The sequence below is a fragment of the Mus musculus genome, chromosome 10 (assembly GCF_000001635.26).
Source record: "Mus musculus strain C57BL/6J chromosome 10, GRCm38.p6 C57BL/6J".
Taxonomy (NCBI): domain Eukaryota; kingdom Metazoa; phylum Chordata; class Mammalia; order Rodentia; family Muridae; genus Mus; species Mus musculus.
Genome location: NC_000076.6, coordinates 81,648,054 through 81,656,749, shown reverse-complemented (window position 1 = coordinate 81,656,749; position 8,696 = coordinate 81,648,054). Strand labels below are relative to the sequence as shown.

The following is an 8,696-nucleotide window of genomic DNA, read 5'->3' as shown; positions in this document are numbered from 1 at the left end:
GGCCAGCCTGGTCTACAAAGTGAATTCCAGGACAGCCAGGGCTATACAGAGAAGCCCTGTCTTGAAAAACCAAAAAAAAAAAAAAAAAAAAAAAATGCTTTTTTAAAGGAAGGAAGGAAGGAAGGAAGGAAGGGAGGGAGGGAGGGAGGGAGGGAAGAAGGAAAGAAAGAAAGAAAGAAAGAAAGAACAAACCACCATGCTGCCCATTGGTGCTCCCACTGTAAGGCCTTCCCAGAGACCCTCCGTGACAAGGGCCACACAGGTCAAACAACTCACACTTTACAGGCCTTCCCAGCCCTGCCTCCTACCCCAGGAGCACACAGAGCCATTCTACTGCAAATTTGCATTGAAGTAGAAATTCTTCCAGCCTCCCAGAGCACTTTATGCTTCTCCTCCTAGGTGTAGGGTCTCTAGAGTGCACAGTCATTACACACTCAGTGTGCAGTGCAGCCATCCCTTTACCTCAGACCTCAGAAGTCCTGCAGCCAACCTTAGGTCAAACTCTAATCGGACTAACCATTAAAGCAAAAGGAGGCCATGAATTTGAATGCAGGGAGGGTATGTGGAGGACCAGGAGAGAGGAAAGGAAAAGGCCAAATGAAGTAATTATGATCTCGAAAATACATTTTAAAACAGGCTTTATGGCCCCGTGTTTCAAAAGAATAATAATCTGTATTCGAACACACCAAGAAAAACTCATACCATTTCTCTCAGGCCATTTTTTCAGCCAGAAAACCAACAGGCCAGTTAGGCAGGGCCACACCTATTTGTTCAGGTCTTCTGTTCTGGTTGAACTAGTGCAACTACACTAATGTGGTTTCCATAAGAAAATTCTTTATTATCCTGCTCTAAAGATCCTAAAAACAATATTTATCAGGACATTTACTGATTACCTAAAATTGATACCTGACTCAAGGATAATCCCAACTGCAAACAAAACTGAAAAACTTTCAGCCTCATTTCTGCCACCTCCCTTTCCACAAGACCTTACCAGTAGCCTGTCTTAGAGTTTCTATTGCTCTATGACCATGGCAATTTGTATAAGGGACAACATTTAACTGGGGCTGGCTTAGAGTTTCAGTCTATTATCATCAAGGAAGGGGTCATGGCATCATCCAGGCAGTCATGGTGCTGGAGGAGATGAGGGTTCTACATCTTTATCCAAAGGAAGCCAGAGCACTGTTTTCAGGCACCTAGTAGGAAGTCTCAAAGCCCACCCCCACAGTGATGCACCTCCTCCAACAAGCCCACACCTTCTAATAGTGTCACTTTGTGAGGAGTGGGTGCAGCCACCGCCCCAAGATATCCCTGGGACGGCTGCCAGGTCTTATTTAAGGCGCGCCCCGGGGTTGTTAGGCGGATTCCTGTTCCTGCATTGCAATGCTAAGTGTTCCTGAATACACCTGCTTGAAGGACAATGTGGTGTTGCATCTTTCCTGCTGGTCAGGGTGGATGCGACAAGTGATGGCCCATTCGGGAACTTCTGTTTCTCAAGAGCACTGCAGGTCCAGAACTTCAAGAGGTCAGGGTAGCCGGCTGGAAAGCTCCCAGGTAAGTGGGACGATTCAAGTTCTCGGTTAGAGACTATTAGGTTCCCGGATTAGGGACTATTGAGGTTCTCGGAGTGAGACAATTAAAGTTATCCAAAAATTAAAAGAAAAGCAATTGGTTGTAGCCCCTTAAAAGGTGCAGAAGGGCAAGGTCATCCATTATTTGGGAAGCCAAATAACAGAAAGGATATATAACTCCACAGAAGATTCAAATTAGAACTGATCACCTAAGGACTTTAAATGATTTTCAAAAGTTGTAGGAGACATTCAGTGGGTTAGGCCTTATCTGGGTCTAACAAATAAGCAATTGCAATCTCTTTATGACACCTTGCCAGGAGCGACAGCCCTGGATTCAGAGAGGGCTCTTACAGAAGAAGGAAGGGAAGCCTTAAAGTTAGTAGAGAAGGCTATTCAAATTGCTGCTTTAAAGAGGAGAAAGGTTGATCTTCCTATATCATTATGTATTTTGCCATCAGAAAATCAACCTGGGCTGGTGAGATGGCTCAGCGGGTAAGAGCACCTGACTGCTCTTCCAAAGGTCCGGAGTTCAAATCCCAGCAACCACATGGTGGCTCACAACCATCTGTAACAAGATCTGACGCCCTCTTCTGGAATGTCTGAAGACAGCTACAGTGTACTTACATATAATAAACAAATAAATCTTTAAAAAAAAAAAAAAAGAAAAAGAAAAAAAAGAAAATCAACCTACTGGAGCCCTTTGGCAAGGGGCTCCTTTATTATGGATCCATCCTAAAATGCCCCCCCCCCCCCCGCGCCAAAGTGTTATTCTATTATCCTGCCTTGGTTGCCCAATTGGCATTGCTGGGTTTACAGCAATGCGTGCAGCATTTTGGCACCCCTCCTGATGAAATTATTGTACCATATGATAGTAGACAAGTTGAAGTGTTGTCTGCCACTGTAGATGACTGGGCAGGTTTAAGATGCAGTTTTTTAGGCAAGATGGATAATCATTTTCCAAAAGATCCTATTTTACAGTTGTGTAAAGCTCACCCTGTAATTTTTCCTGTGTGAGTTCCTGTCCTGACTTCTATCAAGAACAGTGCTATGGAAGGATAAGATAAATAAACCCTTTCCTCCCCTTGGTTTTCATTACAGAAAACATTGCTGTGACATCTTGCTTTAAAAAAATAAATGAATAACCACTTAAGGAAAATTGAATGAAGTTCTTAATAACAGAAATATTGGAGAACAGAAGCAAATATAGATTAGGGCAGTGATTCACATACAAAAATGGAATTTTAAAAGTGATAATGCACTGGCTAAGCCGGGCATAGTGGCGCACGCCTTTAATCCCAGCACTTGGGAGGCAGAGGCAGGTGGATTTCTGAGTTCGAGGCCAGCCTGGTCTACAAAGTGAGTTCCAGGACAGCCAGGGCTACACAGAGAAACCCTGTCTTGAAAAACCAAAACAAACAAACAAACAATAATGCACTGGCTAGAATGAAAATGACCCCCACAGGCCCACAGCCATCAGTCACAGAGTGACACTGCAGGAGGATTAGGAGGTGTGGTCTTGTTGAATGGGTGTATGAGTGGGAGCATGATTTGAGTTTCAAGGGTCCAAGCTGGCCCACAGGCTTTCTCTGTTCCTGCTGCCTGTAGATCTGGATGTAGAACTCTCAGCAACCTCTCCAGCACCATGAATGCCTGCATGCCATCATTCCACGCTTTGATGACAGTGGACTGAACCTCTGAAAGTGTAAGCAAGCCTCGACTGTTTTGTGGTCATGGTATTTCTTCATAGCAATTCAACACTCAGATGGGAGCTGGTGCCAGAGAGCAGGGTATTTCTCTGAAAGGCCCGAGCATGCCTGTTGCATTTACCTGCTCATTTCTTTGCCCCAAGATCTGGTTACAGTCTGGACACAGGCATTGTCATGATATTTGGATCATCCCCCTGAATCAACATTCCCCAATTATCTTTGATTGGTTAATAAAAGGTTGAACAGCCAATGATTTAGCAGAGGAAAGAGATAGGCTGGACTTCCAATCTCAGCCATGGGTCCCAGAGAAAGAGGAAAAAGAGAAAGAAAGGGGCCCAAGGTGGAAGGAGAAGTAAGGTTGCATTGAGGACTCACCATGAAGACACACAAGGAACAGAGTGTGCCTGGTCAACTCTAAGACGGCAAGCAAGTCGGGGCATGTGACTGGGGAGTGGCAAGTATAGCATCAAGAGATAGGTTGATCTGTTATTGTGATTAAAGTTTGTTCAATAAATTTTTAGGTCTCTGTCTCATTACTGGAGAGCTAGCTGAGATAGAAGAAACTGACACTTTTAAATTTCGTACTGTGCACGCTGCTTGTTAGCAGAATGTGGACTTTAGAGCTTTGAATTAGAACAGTGGTTGAATGCTTTAAGTGGGGCTCAATGGGCCACGCTAAAAGATCATGGAGGACAATGATGATGAGAACAATAAATTAGGATGGCCTGGCTCAAGAGTTTTCAGAATATAAATGGCCTAAAGGCCATTCTTGTGACATTTCTGTACATAATGTGGCTGCTTTGCAGCCTTGTTCAAAAAAATCCACATGAAGCTAAAGTGAAGACTTTGGATTTAAGGCACTGGCAGAGGAGATTTCAATTACACATATGACTCTGTCATATGGTAATTAGCGATTACTCTTATGCAGATTTATAATGAACAGGAGCAAGGAAAGATAGAAAATGTATAATTTGAGGAGAGAAGGAGCACCAGGATGCACAATGGAAGCTAAATCAGGGCACAAAGAGATTTTAAATGAAGGTTTAAAGAAAAGTCTGATGGTGAATGGAATAAAGGGAGTGGTGACTTCCAGTCAAGACCCCACTCAGCTAAACTTTCAAGGGGTCTGACTGATTTTATCATTGGTTAGGTTCTGGAGACTTCCCAGGGGGCTGCTTACTCATTCTAGCTACCTATTCTTGCTTCATGCCAGATGACAAGGCATGGAGGAAATTCTGCTCAGACGACTGAACTGCATGTGTAGAAAGTGAGCTGCTGAGTGCTGTGAGCTGGTACAAGCCACAACCAAATGCCCTGTGTCTCAAATCTCTAACCACACTGAAGAGATGCAACCAGGTTTGCACTTACAATGAGAGTTGCCCCATTGGAAATTTCAATGATCCAAGGTAACCTCCCCAAATTGTATACCCACCCATTTGATTTGCCTTCATTCCTACAATGTGAATGAGTGTATGCTGGCCAAGCCACTCACCTGCCATTTCAGATCCCTGTAGCTCACTGATTCACCCAAGCTTGGACCAACTGTAATCCAGCTATCGCCTAACCAGTTTCCCCTGCAGCATCCACACAGTAAGTAAACTTTCCCTTCCTTCTACTCTGGTCTCAAGGGAGAAACCATGTGCCACACACAAATCCTTTTCCTGTTACTGATATGGACAGGCCACTATGTGAGTCACACAGATATTTTTGTTTGGTTGGTTGGTTGGTTTTTGTTGTTGTTTTTTGGTTTTTGTTTTGTTTTTTGCTTGTTTTTGTTGTTGTTGTTGGTTTTGTTTTTTTGTGTGACAGGGTTGCTCTGTGTAGCCCTGGCTGTCCTGGAACTCACTCTGTAGACCAGGCTGGCCTCAAACTCAGAAATCCGCCTGCCTCTGCCTCCCGAGTGCTGGGATCAAAGGCGTGCGCCATCACGCCCGGCTGCACACAGATATTATTTAGAACTGTGTGGAACTACAAACCATTAACCCAAAAATTGAGGAGGTTTGCTCAGGAAGACAGCAAAGCCCTTGTAGCCACACGGTGGGATGAAGGCAACCTGAGTCAACATGGGAGTCCTTATTGTAAAACAATATATTTCTGAAAGCCTGGAGGTGAAGCTGTTCTGAAAGTAAAGTGCCTTCCCAATGTGAAATCACACCACACACTTAGAGATTAGTAAAGAAAAATGTCTTTATAACAACAAGTTTCCAGCTCTGGCCAACAGAATTGCTAATTTATGTAACCATAAACCGGAGGCTTATGTATTTCACATTTGCTGTCAACCCAGTAAATGCTGCTTACTGCCTGTGGCGATCTGAATACAGGGACTAGGACCTTAGCTTACTAGAATAGATGTGGCCTGGTTGGAGAAAGTGTATCACAGGGGTGGGCTTTGAAGTTCTAAATGCCCACGTGTAGCCAGCCTTTGCTACTTTGTAGGTTCCTTTCTGGCTTCCACCCTTCTCTAACACTAGATAGTAGAGAAAGAAGAACAGAGGGAGACGGCATCATCAGCATGACATTACTGTCCACTGACTGGGGCATCGGATTCTTTGGAGCAAGTTCTTTGGTCTTCAGAAGCAGGATATCTACTTTCTTCTTCTCATTTCTTTGTGCACAACTACTTGACAAACTGTGATCAACTGCAACCAACATTATCCAAGGACCGACCAGCCACACACCTCTTGAGGCCCTAGTATTTTTATCTTCTCTGAAAACTTGCCAGAATTCCAAGTATTACACACTCACAGAAACTATTTCCAGCTGCCAAAATCACACCCCTGCTAAAGCATGAAGCAAATCCTAGCCACCTGCTGTGAAGCACTCCCATATCGCTGCACCTGGAATTAAAATAAAACCATATTCCCATAACATTTCTGTGTATTTTCAAAGAAACCAAAATTACACACCTCACACTAGACTCAAGCCATGCCTAGTGTCTCTGTTCTTGCTACCTGCTGATCTGGACTGAGACCTGTCACAGCATGTCTGCCCATGTGCAACCATACTCCCCACAGTGGCGATGATGGACTAACCCTCTGAGATGGTAAGCAATTGCTCCTTTACAAGAGTTCCTGTGGCCTGTAAGGGACTTGCTTGTGCACTATAGAAGCATCGCCTGCCAATAAAAAAGCTGATTCGAGGGCTGGAGGGATGGTTCAGTGGTTAAGAGTTCAAACCCTGTTCTTCCAGGGGTCCTGAGTTCAAATCCCAGCAACCACATGGTGGCTCACTACCATCTGTAATGGGATCTGATGCCCTCTTCTGGTGTGTCTGAAGACAGCTGCAGTGTACTCATATAAATAAATCTTAAAAAAAAAAGTGGAGGACATCTAATGGGCTCTTCTGTCTTCTATGGGCCCCAAACACCCAAGTGATGAATATATGGAAGCAAAACACAGGCACATGAAGGAAGTTTAGTAAATAAAGAAGACAGATCCCCATATCACTTATACATCACAATTGATAAGTTGGCCAGAAATACACAGAAATGGAACAAATATCTGTAGTCAAATCTATAACTTTATAATTAAAAGAATCAAGGAACTCAATCAAAACAGAGAAATTGCAAGACAAGATTGTAGACAATTAGTCTCAATATTATTTCAGTACAGAATCTGAGCTATAGATTCAACAAACGTCCAGTAAAAGAGTCTAACGATTTCTGCAATGAGCGACAGAAAGCCGATGACAAAAGGTCATCATGAATGAAAACATGAGCACACAAGGCTGAATAAACAGCACAGTGACACCGTCTGACTTCTAAATTACCCTACACCTGCGATAAAGACTGTGCTGTTTGAGACCGACAGATCATGAGAGAACACTTAGGACAAAAACACAATTACTATTCGGTCGATTTGGACAACTTAGGCAGGGAATCACAGTGAGTCTGGCCTTACTAACACACGTGACTGGACCATCGTGGCATCCACACGCGAATGTGTTAATGACACAGGCTTTACACTGTGCAGTTAACTGCGATGGATGCTACACCCGAATGTCAAGTGCCCGGTGCAGAACTTTAGAGGACACAGAGAAACTAGAGCTCTGCCTGTCAGAAAATCTGCTTTTCCTGAGGAGGAAAGCCACGCGTGCGTGACCACTTCCCAAGCACCGACTCCCGCGTCCCATGCTCTGCGCAGGTTCAGCCAGGGGAACGGAGTCAGAGAGAGGTCCCGCTTCCGCCTGGAGGTGCAGAGACCTCGGGAACCAACGCGATCACACCGGACGCCGCCGGTTCCCGCACCCCTGGGCAACCCACACGGGCTCCCGCGGATCCTCCCCGCGTGGGAGCGGCGGCCCCGCTCACCATGGCGCGGATCCCCAGCTCGCCCGCTCTCCTCACAGCTCCTAGTAGCCGGTCACAGCTCAAAGCACGGGACACACTAGAGCTTCCCTCAGACTCGCAGTCAAACCTGAGAATGGCGGACCGGAAGTTCCCGCCTCCACTCAGCTGCCTCGAGACTCTGATTGGCTAATGAGGCCTGAGTGACAGGAGCATCTTCCTTAGGGACAGAGTAGCCCTCAGGGACTCAACACGGTGGTTCCCAACCCTGGGCTCCACCCCAGGCACAGACCATAGAACCTGCACCCTATTGCAAAGTCGTCCCTGCACTTTTCCTGCACACAGTAGGCACTTCTTCGGGTAGTCATAGGGTGTCTAGTACACAGAGATCGTTACTCTATGTGCACTGTGTGGTCCCTCTGCTCACAGCTGAATGACGCCCAACCCATTCAGGTCAAATTTAAGCCACCCAATTGATATTCACCAGGCATCCTCAATTTTATTCAGGCACAATTAAGATTTCTCACATCTCTCTCAGTTGTATACTGTTGGCCAAATATTAACACTTGCCCAGCCTTCTGTGATGGCAATGGCCTTTCATGCCACCTTTTGGGAGGTGGAAGCAGGGCATCAAAAGTTTAAACCAGCTTGGTCTGAGACCAAAAACATCCAAAATTAAGGTCCCAAAGGGGAGGTTCCAGGGTGATAATCTGGGATGGAAAGATGACCAAAAATAAAAAAAAAAAAGGTTGGCATTGGCAGTTGATGGTTTTGAACACCTTTAATCCCAGCACTTAGGAAGCAGAGGCAGAAGGACCTCTGTAACTTTGAATCCAGAGTGAGTTCCAGGATAGCCAGGGCCACACAGAGAAATCCTGTCTCAGAGAAAGAGAGAGAGAGGGGGAGAGAGAGAGAGAGAGAGAGAGAGAGAGAGAGAGAGAGAGAGAAGGAAGGAAGGAAGGAAGGAAGGAAGGAAGGAAGGAAGGAAGGAAGGAAGGAAGGACAAAAGAAAGAGAAAGAGAAAATAAGAAAATTAGTTTGGCGTCATAGGTCTTGTGTAAGCTGAGCAGGCTCCTGCTTGTCAGAACACAGTCCATGCATCCAGTCATTTAAGGAGATTCCCGAATGCTGTGGGAA

The 8,696-nt window shown here is 45.2% G+C and overlaps 1 protein-coding gene across 1 annotated transcript in view; it reads right to left on the bottom strand.

Moving 5' to 3' along the window:
* Nucleotides 1-7,681, bottom strand: part of Gm10778 (predicted gene 10778) — an 18,293-nt gene extending 10,612 nt beyond the window's left edge. Inside the window, exon 1 of the mRNA NM_001142963.1 lies at nucleotides 7,584-7,681. Within this exon, the coding sequence (NP_001136435.1) occupies nucleotides 7,584-7,586 (3 nt within the window). The 5' untranslated portion in view covers nucleotides 7,587-7,681. The remainder of the gene's footprint in view (nucleotides 1-7,583) is intronic.
* Nucleotides 7,682-8,696: the final 1,015 nt, after the last annotated feature.